Source organism: Centropristis striata, chromosome 23 (genome assembly GCF_030273125.1).
Source record: "Centropristis striata isolate RG_2023a ecotype Rhode Island chromosome 23, C.striata_1.0, whole genome shotgun sequence".
NCBI classification, from domain to species: Eukaryota; Metazoa; Chordata; class Actinopteri; order Perciformes; family Serranidae; genus Centropristis; species Centropristis striata.
The window spans coordinates 23421409-23441456 of record NC_081539.1 but is presented as its reverse complement, the minus strand read 5'-3'; the positions used below and the strand labels follow the sequence as shown (position 1 = coordinate 23441456).

Below are 20048 nucleotides of genomic sequence, written 5' to 3'. Positions count from 1 at the left end.
CAAAGCTAAAAGAAACTCAAACAAAAAGGGGGGATAAATAAGAAAATATAAACTCGGAGTGCCACAATTTCTTTGCAAATAATGGTCTGTGTTGTGTATGCCATTTTATAACCATACGAGCAAAAATATAAGGGTTGCATATGATATTAACGTTACTAAGCAATAATAAAAGAACCAGAAAACAACCAATCACATCGTCGAATACAAACCGTCGAACTTGGGGGTTAGATACTATTTCAAATAACGCTAACGTTAAGTACAGACAATTTTTTTGTGTGCATATTATCAGTTTATTATTAATTAAGGTAGCGTCTTCATTATCGCCAGTCATCTGGTTGCACACAAAAGGTAAGCATACTTTGATATGAGTGTATATCGGTAGAAATAAGTCAACTGTTCATAGACATGTTATGGGACGTTAGTCATGTTAACTAACGGTAGTAAGCTAAAGCTAGCCATTATTAAACATTTAAGGCTAAAGTGAACTTATTAGACAGGTCCCTATAGTTAACGCTAGCTAAAATATTTGTTTACATAGCTTGACCGAAGTTATCCATTGATGTGTTTTTTTAAATATTACTAAGCAATATTTAGATTGGTAAGCAAGTTGCTGACATCTGTTAACGTTAAATAACTAACTTAACTAAATTAAACTACAGATAAACTAGTGTTACTAGTTAGCTACCTAGTAACACTAGTAGTAGTCCACTTTACTTAATTCTATGTCTTGGGCTATTTAGTCCATGTTTGAATCCTTTTCATCCTGCCTGTACACACCACTTAAAATGTTTAAATGCCATGTTGGTATATTTTTTTCACAACCTCACCTATATGACCTGATAATAATAGATTTTTTATTCTGACTTACTGGATCGACATTTAGAACCAAAAAGAAACAAAGAAAAACCAACATAAATGTGATCTTGTGATTGTGTGTGATCCTGTCATCCAACTCTGGTTTTTATTCAAGTGTGACTCTATTTTATTTGTGTCTTGTGTGTTACGCGTAACAATTTTGGTCATTTTGTGTACTTTTTAGTCATTTTGTGTCTTTGTAAGTCATTTTGTGTCTTTTTTTAGTCATTTTGTGTCTTCTGTGTTTTATGGTCATTTTGTGTCCTCATTTGTTTCTTTTTTGGTCATTTTCTGTCTTTTTTTGTCATTTTGTGGGTTTTTTCAGTCATTTTGTGTCTTTTTTGGTCATTTTGCGTCTTTTTTAGTCCATTGGTCCAACATAATTGTGATTTTGAATCTTTTTTTTTTACTTTCAAAAACATTAGCATGCTCAATTTTAAATGTTGCAAATGTGAACAAAGGTTGCAAATATAACATATAAGAGGGTTACATCCAGTTCTATCATTTTATACAAAATATATTTGAGCTTGTCTCGAGTTTTACTTGGTATATCATTATCAAACTGAAACTGGCCTCATGGAGTTTACAGCCAGAACTTTAGAGGTAAATTTACAGTAGGGCTCCACGCTGCTTTGTTTTCTAGTCTGGATGTCATCAAGAAGTCATGCTTTGTCACTTTTGGTGACTTCAGAGGGTTAACTAGCTTAACTCAACTAAACTACAAATAAACTAGTGTTATTAGTTAGCTACTTAACTTAGCCAGCAGAGGGAGCCATCTAAGTGTTTGTAGTCCACTTTACTTGAACAGAAATGACACTTTCAATGTTAACCCACAAAATAAATAGGTTAACAATACACAATTTTGTCAAACTGAGAAATGACATTCATATCAAGCAGCACTACTCTGTCCTACAAAGCTTAACTGTACTAACTACATTTTTGGTCGAAATTGAGTTATAACTAAAAATGAACTCCTTGATGTCTGTTTTATCATGTGAAAGTTTAAGATTTCAATTTTGCTTTATTTCAGAGAAATAATGAAAAAAAATTGCAATAACTACAAAATCCAGAAAAAAGTGAGATAAAATTATATTAAGACTAACATATAACATTACTTTATACTATTAAGTCTAAAATACACAACTATTTGAAAGGAGTTGTTAAACACTTTTAAATACACTTATAACTAAATCAATTTGAAAATGTTTATTCACTGAAAACAAATCTAAAAGCTGAAAGAAGACGACAACATTACAGTTACTCCACTCTGTTTATCATTACTATTGGAACCTTTTACAGCAAAAGTGTGTGAGTGCAGTAACTACATTTTTGGGGTCAAACGTCAAATAAACATGGTAATGATTTTTGAGCAAAAATATTATATCATCAATACATGTAGAAATAAGTGTCATATCACTTATAACCCATTTGGCTGGCCAGTTAAAATGTTAAAAAAACAACAACTTTTGAATATGGGTAATTGTTCAGTGTTTTGTATTTGTCTTTTGTTTTACTTTCCTGTACTGAAAAATGAAAACGATATATAAATAAAGAGTTTAAAAAAAACAACAACAACGACAACTTTAAGGCAGTTTTTCTCAGTTTTACTGCAGTTAGACTTTGTAGGGCAGAATTGGCTGATTGCAAATTGACCTCCTGACACTGGGTAATTCAAGGCAGAGAAGGTAATGATGGGGAATAGAGAAGTCCAGGGACTGGTTGAGTCATCAAGCCTGAGTCATTACATTCATCATTTGACGAGTAAAATAATAAAAGGTTAAAACTTGTGGACATACACATAGAGGATGACTACAAGTGGGTGATTCTCATGAAGCCAGTCTAAGCTATGTCTGTGAAGATTGAACTAAATTTATTTCACTTGTATATGAATGAACAATATATATAATGAGGCACAATTCATTGTTTTGTGTTGAAATAATATTTTCTATATTTTTAAACATATTTTTGATTCACAAATGAATTACTGTCATGCATCCAGATAAAAATGCCATGGTTTCCCACACTTATATACAATAAATATTTAATAAACTTTATAAAAAAAATACACATTTGTTTAAAAATGTATAATTTAACAGAATATAATCAAACATAATGGTTTTTAACAATGTATAAAGACCAAAATCTGAATGAAGATTGATGATGAGAATTGTTTGCATTAAAATGTGTGTATATTTTAATAAAATACATTTTGGTGATACCAGCTACCCTTGAGCATATTTAAGTGCTAGCCAAAATAAACTTTTGTTGTTTTTATTTAAAAATGTGTTACGGTAATTAATTTTTTGCTCACAGTGTCTCTAAAAATGTTAGAAAATAGTTTAATTTTTAAATAGATTATAAATTCATATTAAACAGTAACTTTAGATTGTATATGTTATAAAGGGTCAAAGAAAATATGCATTCAATGCTCTTGGATTTTTGCTATGGGCTGGAACATGTTCATGAGAATCACCCAAGGTGGCGATAGTGGCAGCAGAGGAGCTTTTAATTGTCTTACTGTAACTTATCCTTACATCTCCACTGTTTGTTTGGACACGAAAAGCCTAATTCTGACCCTCTCTAATCCCCAAGAACAAATCAGAGTTTTTCTTCAGTGCCAGTCAGAATGAAGGGAGTGAAAACAGAAGAGCCATATGCACCTGTGCCCTACCACCCAACACCTGTTTACCAGCAGACCAGCCACAACCACTGTAAGCATGCCTGCAAGCACATTTACCAGCACAAGTTAAGCACTAATATTACCACTGCACACTGCGCTACTACAAATAGTGTAGGGCTGCAACTAACGATTATTTTCATTATCGATTAATCTGTCGATTATTTAATCGATTAATCGATTAGTTGTTTGGTCAATAAAATGTTGAAAAATATCAATCAGTGTTTCCCAAACCACAAGATGACGTCCTCAAATCTCTTGTTTTGTCCACAAACCAAAGAGATATTCAGTTTATTGTCATAAAGGAACAAAGAAACCAGAAATATTCACATTGAAGAAGTTGAAATCAGATAATTTGGACTTATTGTCTTTAAAAAAAACTGCTCAGACCAATTATTCCATTATCAAAATAGTTGATGATTAATTTAATAATCGATTATTGAATAATTGTTGCAGCTCTAAAATAGTGATACCGTTACTATCACTGCAACAACTTCTGTCTACTGCTAGGAATATAATGATAATAATAATGATACAAATTATTATTAATAATAATAATAATAATAATAATAATAATACTGATAATAATAAGTCAGGTATAACATGTATATGTCAACTCTATAGAAAGTGACTTTACTTCTAAAATAACTTAAAACAAGCTTACAGATACAGAGTAACTACTAGACTATGGTTGCTCTAGCAACAGTTCACCACCGTATGGAGCTAATTTCCAAAACTTAAACAAACAAACAATACAAGTTTTACAAATGCCCCTGGATACAAATACAAACAAACAAAAACAAACAAAGTGTGGTTAGCAAATACAAAACACCATTCACAAGCTAATGTATTTTTTTTTTGCAAATATAAAACTTGCCCATTAAAGAAATACACAGCATATTACGTATACATCATGCTTCAGAAAGAAGCATGAAATAAGTACAAAATCATAATGATAGGGCAGTTTAATCAGGATATTTGTGAGAAAATCCTCAGCACAACTACAAAAGATAGTGCTAAAAGTCCTGTGATATTTTTCTTTTTTTCTTTTTCATGACTCATTATATTGCTTACCCCCTCCATCTGAAACATCAAACTGTTTAGGCTGAAATATTTCAAAAAGTCGTATCACACTTTAAAAAGTCGAACATGAAAGCTGTTTTATGCAGTGTTTTTTTTTTTTTGTCATTGGTCAAAAATGTCATAATGACTTTTCAGCATCAAGGTTATTATAGTTAACGAAAACTAACGAAATAACGAAAACTAGAAAATAAAAACGAGAGTTTGAAAAAAACACGATAACTAACTGAAACTGTATTTTGTGGTTACAAAACTAACTAAGATTATAGTGAAAACGTCCTTTGTTTACGTCTTTGTCAACTTTTTTCATACGTAAACCTTTTTGATTGATATGAAATCTATTTCATCTATCTGGTTTCATGACTTAATAAACTTATTGGGGCTGAAATGGATCAGACAAAGGAAATAAAGGAAACATTTATTGTGACCTTATTGAATCTCACACCCAGCAAATACCCCATTACAAAAAAACTAAAACTAACACTAAAACCAATAAAAACTAAACTAAAACTAAGCATTTTCCAAAAAATAAAAATTAATTAAAACTAGCAAACTCATTCTAAAAACTCATTAAAACTAACTGAATTGAAAACAAAAAATCACAACAAAACTAAAACTAAAACTAATGAAATATCCAAAACTATTCTAACCTTGTTCAGCATATGATCTTGTACCTTCTCTTGACTCAGCTGTCAGGCTTTAAAAATCTAGTGACTGGAGACTTTGTTCAATCACATGTCATTTCAGAAAGCAGGCATTCCTATTGACTGTTCTTAAAAGCAGATGCCTGATTCAATAGCTGAAAATCCTACAGAAAAAAAGTTTCTATTCCAACATTGGAAACAACTGCTAAAGCAGGCTGAGAAAGAAGACAGACTTATGAAAAAGAGTCTCCCAATAGAGGCAATAAAACATGTGTCAATATCGGCAAAGCATTAAGGAGATGGAGAGAAAATGTTGCAGTGCTCGTGTTTATTTGGCAAGCTCAATCCTTGTATCACAGTATGTCACATCAAAGGCCACACGTCTGCAAAGAAAACCAGTATGCTAATTCTCACAGATTTACCACTGTACTGTATAACAGCATCAGGATGACAGTCATAACCAGGATGATTGAAATTTATGACTAATATTTGTGCTAATACTCATATGCCAGGGAGGGACTTAGGCCAGGGAGGGGAGAGGTGCACGAGAGGGGCTGTTTGTTCAAATTCTGGTGGTTTTCTTTGTCTTTTCCAGAAAGCTGCAAGTCTACCTTTAAGAAAAATGTAGCATACACTGTAAAAAAGAATCTGTTTAATTTACGGTAAAATACCGGCAGCTGTGGTTGCCAGAATTTAAAAATGACAGTCAGTGGGTTTTCTCCTCTAAATTTAAATGTAAATATCAGCAAAGACTGTGATTTAGACTGAATATTCCCGTTATTTTATTGTTATTGTGTCATTCATTCACACATGACATCATGGCATTTCTCCATAAATTTTGCATGAAAATGTTATATTTTTACAACAAAACTGTGCGTTTTGTCCAGTTTATGACAGAAAAAAGTAAAATATTGTGCTATTCTTCGATTTACAGTAATTAAAAGTGTCTACTACAGTGATATACAATTTTTAATTTTACATCCTATTTCTGATGTAATTTGACAGTGTTTTACTGTTATTTCTACAACCGTTTTTTACAGTGTACTGTATCAAAAGAGCTTTCTTGTCGCTTCAACCACAGGCTGTGTAATTAAATTGCCTGATCGTTGATTATTTACTCTGCATTTTTAACGTTTTACCATCCCAGATGGGTTATGTCATGACGCTGCCATTAACTTCCTGCGTGAGAGGACAATGAACGTGTCAGGCATGGCCATGACACCACAGCCTGAGCCTCCATCAAGGACCTGTCAATACTACGGGGAGGCACAGAACTATTGTTTGACCCCACTGCCAGGTAACTCTTGACAACCAGACTTATATGTTTTATAGAACTGTCAGAGAGAATAATGTTTTTATTGCTGCCATAATCCCAACCAGGTTCCACTGTAAAAAAAAAACTGTTGTGGTTGCCAGAACTTTACCGTAATAAATGCGGTAGAACTTTTTTTAATATTACGGTAAAAAGATATTAGCACTGTTCATTTCACGTTTAAGATTGCCATTTTATTCCATTTTTACTGTATAAATAAAAGGTTTATCCATCAAATTAAATGCTGTTTTGGCATATAATTGACAAAAAAATACTTTATAAATGAAAAAAGCATAAATTAAAGATTTTACCATTAAATATTACAGTATATTTTTGTTTGAGATATGGTGTTTAGTACATTTAACAGTGAGAAAAAGTATTGTTACAAAAAATAAATGCAAAAATTACAGGGATGGTTTTTGTATAGCCTATATTACATTAAATACATATTACAGTGTATTTTACAGTGGAGTTATGTATTTTTCAAAAAGCAAAACTGTAAAAAAAAAATACTGTTTTGGCTGATATATACATTTACAGTGTTTCATTGTTACTGAAGCTGAATTAACCCATTTATCATTTTACGGTCTTTTACTGTCATGTTTTAGCAGTTTTTCACCGTAAAATCTACAGACATTTTTTACAGCGTGTGTAAAAAACTCTGATCCATCTTATGTACTTGATAACCTTTTTATCCACCAGTTGGATTTTCTGAGGGATGTCCTGCCATGTTGCCATGTAAGGGGACACAGAACCTGCTCTCTATGGCCATGAGAAGCACAGAAGCACCACAGCTTCCATTAAGAACTCATAGGGACAGAAGGAAGTTGGATGGCCCACAGACAACATTGCCAGGTAACCCCTGACCAGTGCTACTAAATAATTAAGATGGTAGTAGAGAAAAAGAGAACTGTGAAAGTTGCTCAGGGTTTTCTGTAGCAACTCTGTTAATGTCAGAGGATATTATTATGCTGTAATGAAACAAAACGATCTCTCATGGGAGCTAGACCACACAGAAAGTGGAGCATGTTTGATGAGCAAGCCCATTGTTTTTTTAAATAATATTTTTAATTTTGATTTTATATACAGAACAGACAATAACACAGCTCAGGTAAGACATTACAAGGTATGAGTCGATGTATGGGAAATAAAAATGAAAATAAAATAATAAAAAGTAAATAAGGAGTAGCCAGCACATTAAAACAGTCACAATACCTCAGACCCCAAAACCAGTCTGGAAGGTAGATAGCATCTAGGTCCTTAGGGGGAACCCTCGTAGTACGGAGGATGAGAGAACAGGTCCAATATGTTCCAGATAAGGGCCCCATACTTTATAGAAAGCGTCCACAGAAGAGTGCAGCATACAAGAGATGTATTCACTGGGTATGCAGTCCATAATGAGATTGTGCCACGATTTTTTGGATGGGGCAGTGTCCTTGATCCAGAAGAGCAAAATGTTTATTCTGGCAGCAAAAGTCAATATATTGAATAGCCTCCTGTGTTTGACACTCTCAATATGACAGTCTGGAAGTCCAAGTATGAGACACACCGGGTTAAAATCTATTGGAACACCAAAAATAAGAGACAGCTCAGCCACAACACCCCAATATCCCTGCAGTTTCACACAGCTCCACAGACAGTGAACAAGCCCTTTGTTAACACCATCTACAAAACATCAGAATTGATTGATAAGTATGTTGGATTGGAATCGCTGACTCCACTTTTAATTCTATATGAGACATAAGGTAGGTTCACTAAGTTGGCATTTTACGAAATAGGTTTTTTTGTTATGCATGGGAATTTCTTAATGTCATTGTTGCAGGAAAGCAACATACATAAATTAATATAGATATCAGAATCTTGTAAAAGAAGAAACCAAATCCAGACCGAATCACATGAAGAGAGGACCAAGTTAAATGTACACTGGACCAAATTACACTGGACCAAATGTCAAATGTAAATTAGTTTGTCAAAACGGATATGCCTTTGGACTTAAAATATATCAATTATTTTTTATTCAGTGGATTAAATGTAAATTAATATTTTAACTCAACTAGTATGTAAGTATGTGAGGTATGATCTACAGGTAACTGCAGTAAACTACATTTTTAGTCAAAATTGAGTTCTAACTAAAAATGAACTCCTTGATGTCTGTTTTATCTTGTGTCAAAGTTTTAGATTTCAATTTTGTTTTATTTCAGAGAAATAATTATATAAAAACACAAAATCCAACTCAAAACCAAGCAGTAATTGCGCTCACTCTGCTTTGGCTATATATACTAATTTAAACATAAAAATAATAGAAATTATAAGTTTTTATGATAGGGAAATTATTTTTTAGATAGTAATGAAATATAAAACTGAGATAAAATTATATTAAGACTAAAATATAACATTACTTTATAATATTAAGTCTAAAATACACAAATCTTTGAATAGAGTTGTTAAACACTTTTAAATACAAGCAGAGGATGGCGGTCGTCTTCTTTTATGTCAGTCTTCTCAGACAGCTCACAAATGTTTTTAATGTTTTGATCCAGCCTGGGCTTGGATCAGGCCTTTATTGATTCATTGATTCTTAAGTATTTCTGACTGCTATGTTGGTTTTATTTTACATAATTAATTGTGATGGTTATTTACCGTATTTCCTCAATAAATAGTCGGTCTCATATAGCTAATGGCCGGTGGCATTGTTTACATGAACAAATAAAGGCCAGAACAGCACTTTTTAACCAACGTTTTTTTTTTTAAAAAAAGAAAAGAAAAGAAAAGACAAAGAAACCTGGACAAGGATATGATCAGAAAGTCTTCCAATGTTTGTGGGCTGTCTGAGAAGACTGACGTAAATTAAAACGACCGCCATCCTCTGCTTCAGAGAGACACTGGACTGCAGGTCTCTGCTCCGTGTCACGGCAAACCCATGGATCTAACACTTTAACTACTCTATGATCATTTAGAAACAAGAAACAGCATTTTTTAACCTTTTTATTACCAGTGATGAAGCGTAGAGTTGTGGTTGTGAACGTCATGAAACAACCGTTGTTGTTGTTGTTGTTTAGATGATGGCGCCGCTACCAGCTGTCAGCAGTAAACCTAGCTGCACCCCCAGGGGTGCATGCACCACACTTTGGGAATCCCTGCTCTAGACTCTCCATAGGGTTACATTGGGGGGATTTTTTGACATGTTTTTGCCCAATAATTTGAAAACCGTTTGTCGAAACCCTTAGAAAAGTCATAGCACACTTGTCATGGGTGAGCCGGTCGATTTGATACCTTTTTTGTGTATGTGTGACCAAAACTCTGGGAGGAGTTGTTGACTGAAAAAACACCACGGAAGAAACGGAAGAATAAGAACTAGAAAATTTCCTCTGGGGAAATTTTGAAAGGGCCACGGGGGCTACTGCCGGTGTGTGTACACTATGATGAGATTCTTCAGAGATTTCAAACTATGCCCTTTAACTTCAAAATGTGTGTGTGTGTGTGTGTTTGAAGCATGTGTATGCATGTGTGAGGAGTGTGCGTGCTTACACGCATGTGTGTGTGTGTATCTGTAACTGTAATCACATCAAACATCAAAGGCAATCAGATCAAAGCAATCAACAGAATTAAGTGACACCTGCTAATGTCCTGGAACATTGACAGGTAGAATTTCTGGCCTCGAACAGAAAGCATTTTTGGCAAAACAATAATACCTATCATTGATCTGACTTCACTTTGAGCGTCCCGAGTTCTTCCTGAACGTCTACATATGATTTTTTAAAAGAAAAATTAAAAAATAGCTTTGTTAGAGCGATCTAAAAAAAATGTTCCATCTTCCTTTTTTGATCAAAGTGATCAAATTTATATGCCACTTTAAAAGATACTCACAGTCCCTTTACATAGAATATATGAACAAATACAGAATACAGAGAACAAAAACAGAAATAAGAGGTAAGGCAGTGGGAGTCATCTTGCTATTTAAACTTAAATACTTTTTTCTACTTCTTTTTTTCTTGTAACAGTATTTCACAGTATGGAATTGTTGCTTTAGGACCTGAATACTTCACCATCACTATATTTCTTTCTAATCAAACAAAATAGTGGATTTTCCAAACAAAACATAGCGTAGTATGTTTTCATATTTCCTAAACCAAACTTAGGTGCTCTATTTACCTCTGTAATACCTGTAGAGGGAGCCAGCTCCCTTAGCTCTGGGTCTGAAAAAGCAGTAATGTAATACTAACAGTGGCTACATATACATATACATATACATATACATATACAATAAATACATCTAATATGAGTAACCTGATATTATATTAAACTAGGACTGCAACAAACGATTATTTTCATTATCGAATAATCTGTTGATTATTCAAACGATTAATCGACTAGTTGTTTGGTCAATAAAATGTATAAAAATATCAATGATCAATATCAATACAAGATGACGTCCTCAAATCTCTTGTTTTGTCCACAAACCAAAGAGATATTCAGTTTATTGTCAAAAAGGAACAAAGAAACCAGAAATATTCACATTGAAGAAGCTGAAATCAGAGAATTTGGACTTATTGTCTTTAAAAAATTGCTCAAACCAATTATTTGATAATCAAAATAGTTGACGATTCATTTAATAATCGATTATTGTCGGTTAATCGAATAATTGTTGCAGCTCTTTATTAAACCCTTTTCCCCAATGATTCTTATCTTGATATTCCATTGAGGTTAAAGCAAATGTTATTTCTGGCTTACACAATGAACTTATAACTGTAAAAAATGGTTTGAGTGCTTGAATTCTTGAATCATCCATGTCTCTGCTGACTGTCCATCTTCACTGAGCTGCTTCTTTAGTGTTGTGCTCCCGACTCCCTGAAGAAAAATTCCTTCCCGAAGACAAACAGCAGAGCCCCTGACTCATAGCGCTGTGTTGGAGAGAGCAAACTATACTGTTGACATCAGGAGGCCAGTGATGTCATGGTGATGTCAATGCCTCTAATTGTAAATTGCACACACAGCCTCGCTGTTGGCTGTGGTAACATTTCAGTCAGAGGAAGACTCTGAAGGAGACAGTCTCTCTTGGAAAAACCTGGGAGTAGAAACAGTATGGCTGTAACTGGGGAGGAGACAGAAACAGGTATGTTTGTCATTTAATTTACTAACATATCTAAAAAGAAAAAAAGGGAAGGGGGGGGGCAGCTTTTTAACATTGTTGTTCTCTCAAAATAGAATTTTTAAAGTACACTCTCAATGTGGGGAAATTTGCAGTTTGGCTTTTCGGACGTTACGTGTTTGTTTGTTTTTTTTAAACATTTTTTCCAAAACCGCTATTACAAAGCTGAATATGTACTGAATATGTACTGAAATGACATCATGAGTAGCCTCCTCTAAAAAAAGTAACAAAGGACCTTTGAAATATTAGTCTCATTTTATCAGAAGCAACAAGCTTACTTCAATAAGAAACATTTTCACAGGGTTTGCTAGTCTTCTCAGTCATGCTCTCTCCCTGTTTCTCTCTTTCTCTCTCTCCACTGCTCTCTCTATCTTTCTCTCTCTCTCTCTCTCTGAAATGCTTCACGGCTCTGCCCACTCAGAGCACATAGCAGCAGTAGCTGACGTCACTTCTTTTCCTGGAACAGGCCCCCAGCAGCGACATGTAAATGTAAACCAGTGAATAAGATGGTCACTGACGTCAGTCACCAGCTACGCTGTGATTAGATGCAGTTCCTTTTGTGATGACACCATATCACAGAATTAATCATCAATGTAATACGCGATATGAGGGCGAGGGACTTTTACAAGCACTGATCAAACAATGAACAGAAGAATTCTCAGATTTCTCATAGTGAATTTCATTATTTGTCAGTGTTATTTGATGCCATAAAGTAGAGAATGAAATGTGGAATCTATTCACTGACACTATCTCGTTATATCTATTTATTTTCTTTTTAGTAAAGCTTTAAATGTGACTCAGCATTACATGCACTGAATGAGCATGTGATAAATAAAAGTTTTGAAACCTTGAGAATCTGTTTTAGCTACGGCTAATAATTCTCATTATTGTTGGTTGACGTTTGAAAATCTCCAATTATTGTTCTTTTTTGCTCATTTTTTTTCGTCCGTCCCATTCACTTCAATGCAAAATTGTACTGTGTACTACAAGAGTAGTAGCGGGACGAAATTGCCTCCGGAAGAGAAAGAAGAAGAAGAAGAAAAAATCCACAGTATAACAAGAAAAAATCCACAGTATAACAAGAAAAAATCCACAGTATAACAATAGTGGTCCCTACAGCTATTGCTGTATAGGACCAGTGCTTGGTGCTATTGCCCCGTGGCCCTAATAAGTGATCAAATTTATATGGCGCTTTAAAAGATAATCAAAGTCGCTTTACATAGAATGTATGAACAAATACAGAATACAGAGAACAAAAACAGAAATAAGAGGTAAGGCAGTGGGAGTCATCTTCCTATTTAAACTTAAATACTTTTTTCTACTTCTTTTTTTCTTGTAACAGAGTATTTCACAGTATGGAATTGTTGCTTTTACATAAGCAAAGCACCTGAATACTTCACCATCACTATATTTCTTTCTAATCAAACAAAATAGTGGATTTTCCAAACAAAACATAGCGTAGTATGTTTTCATATTTCCTAAACCAAACTTAGGTGCTCTATTTACCTCTGTAATACCTGTAGAGGGAGCCAGCTCCCTTAGCTCTGGGTCTGAAAAAGCAGTCCAGAGGTAATGTAATACTAACAGTGGCTACATATACATATACAATAAATACATATAATATAAGTAACCTGATATTATATTAATAGGGCTGCAACTAACGATTATTTTTATTATCGAATAATCTGTTGATTATTTAAACGATTAATCGATTAGTTGTTGCACTCTGATCTGATAATTTATTTTATTTTCTGATAAAGTCTAATGGAATCTCTGATAACTAGAGGTTTATAACAAAAGTCATGTGACAAGGTAAGGAGTTACAGGATTATTAAGGCCACATGTTATAATTTTATCTGCCACTCAAAAAAAAAAAAAAAAATAGACACACTGTTACGCCGCTGTCGCATTTTTGAAAATTCAAACACAACGTATAGATTAGTTTTTCCTAATTACACCAAGCAGCATCCTCTGGGTCTGAAAAGTGAAACCAATGTGGAAATGCCTTAAATCTGTATTCTTTCTAATGGCCAGCAGGGGGCAACTCCGCTCAGCTGCAAAAAGAAGTCAGGTTGTTGATGGTCTATGAGACAATTTCCCTACTTCTCACTTGATTTATTACCTCAGTAAACATTTCCCTAATGAGTTAATGGTCTCAATTGATAATTTCAGGTCTTCTTCAATACATTGTGATGTTCTTCTTATAAATGATGTTCTTATGGTATGCTTTTGGCGTGGTTATTTAGTTTACATTTTTTGATTGATAGGTCATTACCATGGTGTGCTTTGTGCTTTCATCCTAGGACATTTAACTTTTCACAGTGGGTTTTCAGTTCATGAAAGTTGATTGTAATTGTAGTCAATTAAGATATTTTAAAATGCTACAAATTATATCCAGCTACAAAAAAAGCCTGAAAAGCCAGTAATATTAACAGAAGTAGAGAGCTGTTACTATCGAAACAATACATTGTGTCATGCAGTCGCATTGGTGTAAATTAACAGGTTTTCAGAATGTTTCAGACTAGCACATTATTGGTTGTTTGAACTTCAGAAGGATTTTCCACACAAGCTTCATACCAGATTTACAAATAACTGATGCAACCCAATCCCATTGACTGACATGTTTCGTGTCTCCCCAGGCACCTCAGGTGACTTGACTGCCTGCCAGCTCAGTAAAACCAGCTCGAGCCTCCCACAAGGGGTCGCAGGGGACAGCAAATCCACAAACACCTTACAAAAGAGGGAGCTCCGCTTGATGAAGAACAGGTAGAGAGGACCATTTACACTCATCAGCTTAGACATGAGGTCCTGGACGATAAATCGGCTGTTACATTAGGTATATTACAAAAAGGCTAATATTAGGTATATTACAAAAAGGCCTCCAACCCAGGACTAAATATGTTGTTGATTCTAACTTCAAATGTGACCCAGAAGTGTTGTTGTTTTTTTTTCTACCTACCTAAAACTAATGGTTGCCATTTTAGAGTCATGGGTAATGTTGGTTAGCTTTAGGCACCAAAACTACTTGGTTAGCTATAAGAAAGCATCATGGTTTGGGTTTTAAAAAGTATGTTTGTATAGGGCTGTTTCCACTACCAGGTAATAGCCGGACAATACCCGGAATTAGACGGGTCTCACTCGGCGAACACCCCTAATTTGAATATGAGCAGTCCGGAGCCGGCTTTTGTCGGGACTTTTTTCGTCCCTGTAGAAGAGCAGGGACTTTTTTCTCCCCTGAAAACAGCCTGGTTACTGATTGGATAGATCGCTAAGCGGGATGTGATGTAGTACTCTACACAACAACAACACACACCATTTGTTAAAGCCGGCAAAGCAGTGTTCCCAACTTAGTGACTTTTCAGACCCCCTTAGCGACTATTTTTCAAGAAAGCGACTGGAGACAAATCCAGCAACTCCTTCTTACTCTTCATAACGAGCCAGCAGTTAGCTACAGTTAGCTCTGTAGCAGTACAGTGTGTATGTGCTGCTGCTACAGGAGGTGTTCACTTAGCGATCTCTGTTTGTTTACAACAAGCACCGGACACTCTGTGCACAGTTAGCGATGCCGTTAATTCACAATCACTTTGTGTATGATCAGTGCATAATTAGCCATGCTGCTTTCAGCTGCTGATGTTGTGCACAGTTAGTGACGGTGAAAACCATACGTCACCTCTGGAGTCTCTAAATCCCTCTGGGGGCTAACTTGTAGTGGAGACACACAGAGCGAGCGGACTTTTGAGAGGGTGTGGCCTGAGACTTTCCCGGAGGCCACTTTTTTTTGTTTTTAGATTGCAATAAGCTGCTTCTATAAATGACCTATATGGGGAGGACAGTCTCCTACATTAAACATAATAGTATCAGTAAACATGTTGCCTTGTTATGAACATGAAATAGTAGTATAGAATGCCAAAAATAGGTTAAAGGTATTTTAAAGAAATAGTAAAACATTTTGGGAAATTATCTTATTTACTTTCTTGTAGAAAGTTAGGTGGGAAAATTGATACCACAAGCTGCAGCCAGTAGCCACTCAGCTTAGTTTAGCATAAATACTATAATTTATCTTGGTAAATTGTCTCAACCTTAGCGATAACATTCCATTGTTATTAAATGAATATCCACCATTATATATTTTTATCAGTGGTGGAATTAAAGTAAGTACTTTTACTTAAGTACTGTACTTACAATATGGAGGTACTTGTACTTAATTTGGGTATTTCCATTTTACATAACTTAATACTTCTACTCCACTACATTTTAAGGCAGATATTGTATTTTTTTTACTCCACTACATTTAGCTGACAGCTTTAATTACTTTTCAGATTGAGATTGAACATATAAACATGATCAATTTAAAATGATTGGACTTTTTTTTTTTTTTTATTCAACCTCATAGCAGTATATTACGTAGTTAAAATTAGCCCCATATTTACACAATGAAAATGATTCTTACATAAATGCATCAGTACAAATAATCAAATAATATATTTTGAATATATTTAACAATCTGAGCGGGTCTATTCTGCATAACGAGTACTTTTACTTTTGATACTTTAAGTACATTTTGATGGTGATACTTTTGTACTTCTACTTAAGTAAGTTTGGAATGCAGGACTTCTACTTGTAGTGGAGTCATTTCACAGTGTGGTATTAGTATTTTTACTTAAGTAAGGGATCTGAATACTTTTTTCCACCACTGATTGCTATTTGAACTTTCAGATGTTGATAATGGTTCTGCCCTAAACACATCAGTCTTCCTTCTACTCCAATCCAATGCCCTTTCTGCTCTGCCTACTGTGTAATACACAGAAGCAAATACCAAATGACAATGTTTGCCAATAACTGCATGTAATAATAAGAATCACAAGCCTGACATCATTCCACCACATGATTCTCCTCTATCCAGAGTGTTTAGCTGATAATTCTTAGGTTGTTTGACTCCCCATTATCTTCTCTGTAATGAATGTTTGGAGAGAAGAGTGAGCTGGCTAACCAACTTTTAGAACTCATGTTTATGAGTAGGTCAGTTGTATGTGGAGAGGTCTGGTTTGCTGGTGAGCAAAATGAGTTACAACCCTGATTACAAAGAGTTGGGATGCTAGAAAAACATCATCATCATATTCAAAATTCAGAGGGGTAACCAACCAGTTTCATTTGTTTTAAGCAACATTTTTAAAATACTTTTTTGGAATGGGGGTTGTACTTTAGATTAGATTAGATTCAACTTTATTAATCCCACAGCGGGGACATTTCTTTGTTACAGCCGACCACAAAAATTGCACACAAAATTATTTCCCTTTTAGATAAAGATCAAAAATAAACAATCTAATAGAAAAAGACATTTAACAATATACAATAAACTATATACAACCTAGTGCAAATTAAGTGAAGAATTGCCTATTGGTTTGAACGTGCTTTTTCTCTGCTGTCTGTAAACTGCAAAAAAGGTGTGTCTAAAAACAAGATAAAAACACTAAATCTGAGGGAAATGATCTTGCTGCATTGACAGATAATTTCACTTGACAATATTTCTTAAATTAAGATTGTTCAATCTAGAAATAAGCATGTTGAACGCTGAAAATAAGAAATAACTCTTAAAACAAGATCAATTATCTGACATTTCTAAATGTAAAGGTTTTTTTTTTATCTTGGTAAGAAACAAATAATTTGCAGTGCACTCTGCTCGGGCCAGTTCATCACTGTTTTCAGCTTTGATTTACCTTGTTTTAAGAGTTAATTTCTTATTTTAAGTGTTCAACATGCTTATTTCTAGATTTAACCATCTTAATTTAAGAAATCTTGTCAAGTGAAATTATCTGTCCATGCAGCAAGATCATTTCCCTCAGATGTAGTGTTTTTATCTTGTTTTTAGACACACCTTATTTGCAGTGTAGAACTTACTGTGTTTTCTGTAAACAGCTTTGTGTCACCACCAGCACTGACTCACACTCGTCGAGTTTGCATGTTCCCTGTCCTCCCACATGATGATTTTACTACCATCACTCATAAGTATATCTTCTTGGATGCTTTTTCCCCTGTTGTTGTTTTTGTCCTCCTCTGTCGGTTGACTCTATTATGTGAAGTCCTATTCCAAAGGTATCTGATGTCACAAACACGTCCATAATCACCCTCATCTCAACATTGTGTGCCCACGTGAGAAAACCTTGTCGCCACTCCTGTAATGCAAGCTTTGTTTTTCCCTTGGTGTAAACTGATTCATGGTTAGAATGAGCTCTCTGTTGCAACTGGGAGAAAAGCCAAGATGTCAAGGCCTGTTTTTTCACGGTAACTGTTGTTGATTCCAGGGAAGCGGCCCGGGAGTGTCGACGAAAGAAGAAGGAATATGTCAAATGCCTCGAAAATCGTGTGGCTGTGCTTGAAAATCAAAACAAGACTCTCATTGAGGAGCTCAGAGCCTTAAAAGACATCTACCGACACAAAGTGGAGTGACCCCTCGGTTTGTTTGGACTGTGTCTGTCTGCTTCTGTTGGGGTGTCTTGAGGACTCTGGTTTTGCTTATACAGACACAAAATCACACACACACACACATAAATACACACTTGCACAAAACACTCCTTGTCCTTGCTGTAAAATGTGTTTACACAATGATGTCAATGTTTCTGGCTCTGAATTATCCAATGCGCCACCACCAGTAATAAGAAAAACCTTATTTCAGGTCAGGGTTATTATCAGTAAATTTTACAAGGAGGATATATCCCTTTGAACAGGGATTCTGCCAGAAAAGGAGCAAGAGAAAGAAGGAATATTTCCATAAACTGAAGACTTGCAATGCCTTTCAGGTAATGGAGAATAAAATGCTGAAGGCCGAGCTGCAGCACTTGAAGACACCGAGGCCTTTTAGTCCTTAACTGCATTGCATTTTACATTCCTTCATATCATTTTTATTCTTTGGCTCTATTAAAATGTATACATTTATAGTCTTTGTGATGATCTGTTTTCTATGGAAGTTTGTTCAGGAAAATCTACAAAAACCAAATGTTCAAAGGGAATCGGGTCATCAGGGCTTTTCGTAGTAATGTTTGTGTTTTCTGTTATCCCACTTAAATAAATAAATCCTAATGCAAGCATAATATCAGGAATTAACACCCACTGCATTTACCACTCATCTTCCTTTGTATCTAATATAGAGAGCTACCACAATCTGTTGTGCATTTGAATAAGGTCTTATCTGCTTCTAACTTGTGGCATTCATATTTATTTGGGCAGGTCTACCCCGTAGTTTTGAAAGTTTTGAAAACCATTTGTACTTTTAAAAATAAGCCAAAAAAAAAAGGGTGTATCTTGATGTAACTGTACGGAAGCCGTGAGAGGGAAAACAAATCGGGTTATCCATTTTTCTCAGTTTGATTTTGATGTTTTTTCTATGTTTCTTACTTTTTTCATATCTGAAACTGATTTTAAAAAAAAATAGAATTTTGCCAGATGAAAGAAGGTTTTGTCAAAGCATTTTTTTTCTTACATGTTTGTCAGTAGTGGAAACAGGTCTTTTTGTATTTTTTTGTCAGGATAATTTTTCTACTGTTTTGTTACTGTAGTACTCATTTTGGCCACAAAACGCAGAGTGTACCAGTGACCCATGTTATAAATAGGACTAAAAGCATTCATGTTTTCTTCCTGGTGAGTTTTAATTTCATGCACTCAAAACACAATTTATGCAAGTTATTTAACTTTACTGTTACTTATGTGGAAGAAAAAAACAAATGCTTTACGTTCTATTTAGAACATATTTTGTTGTGCACTTCAGCCTTGTGGCTGCGATGGGTATTACAACAACAAACATTTCTCTGCCAAATCAGTTTTCATAGATGAAAAAGTTACTTTAAAAAATGAGCCTGACAAAAGAAGGAGTTTTCACTTGCCAAAAATGAATAACTTTAAAAGGTAAAATTAACCTGGAAAAACTTTTTCTTTCTTTTTTTTTACTTGGCAAGAATACTTTTTCAATCTGTTTCCCTGATAAAAAAAAAGAAAAAGAAAAAAAAGAAAATGTCCCTGGCCTCTCAGGGCTTCTGTAGAATTCTGTGTATATTTAGTTATGCGTATGTGGAATTGTGTTAACTTCACTGTATTCACTTAACTTTTCTGTTTCTTGCCTCATTTCAGTGTACATGGTTGGATTTAGAAGGTATTTATGTTACTGTCATTTTGAATGCAGTTTATTTGAAATTTGATGCAGAAATCGAGCTTTTAAAACTTCTCAGTTGATGCTTTATTTCACCTCTGTAACAATTAGTGACTGTTATGATCACTATCTGAAGGTCTTATAGGTATACTGTTTTAATGTATTTGCTTCAATAAAGTTCTTGCTCAGTC

At 34.5% G+C, this 20048-nt stretch overlaps 1 protein-coding gene across 3 annotated transcripts; it reads left to right on the top strand.

Annotated features, from left to right (window-relative positions):
- The first annotated feature begins 90 nt into the window (after positions 1–90).
- LOC131962313 (cyclic AMP-dependent transcription factor ATF-1-like) lies at positions 91–20048 on the top strand. 3 transcript variants are annotated; one of them, XM_059327299.1, is made up of 6 exons: positions 91–348; positions 6404–6553; positions 7271–7423; positions 14357–14483; positions 18020–18171; positions 18515–20048. In XM_059327299.1, exons 1-5 carry the CDS (start codon positions 141–143, stop codon positions 18162–18164), a joined length of 783 nt encoding a protein of 260 aa, XP_059183282.1. In that variant the 5' UTR covers positions 91–140; the 3' UTR covers positions 18165–18171; positions 18515–20048. The 3 variants fall into 3 exon arrangements, with proteins under 3 accessions (XP_059183282.1, XP_059183283.1, XP_059183281.1); XM_059327300.1 differs by adding an exon at positions 3448–3566 and having other exon boundaries at positions 111–348; positions 18020–20048; XM_059327298.1 differs by having other exon boundaries at positions 119–348; positions 18020–20048.

Coding starts and splice junctions, on each gene's coding strand:
- LOC131962313 (XM_059327299.1), top strand. CDS start 141: ATGATATTAACGTTACTAAGCAATAATAAAAGAACCAGAAAACAACCA. Junction 349..6,403: donor CATCTGGTTGCACACAAAAG/GTAAGCATACTT, acceptor TTACCATCCCAG/ATGGGTTATGTCATGACGCT. Junction 7,424..14,356: donor CCCACAGACAACATTGCCAG/GTAACCCCTGAC, acceptor GTGTCTCCCCAG/GCACCTCAGGTGACTTGACT.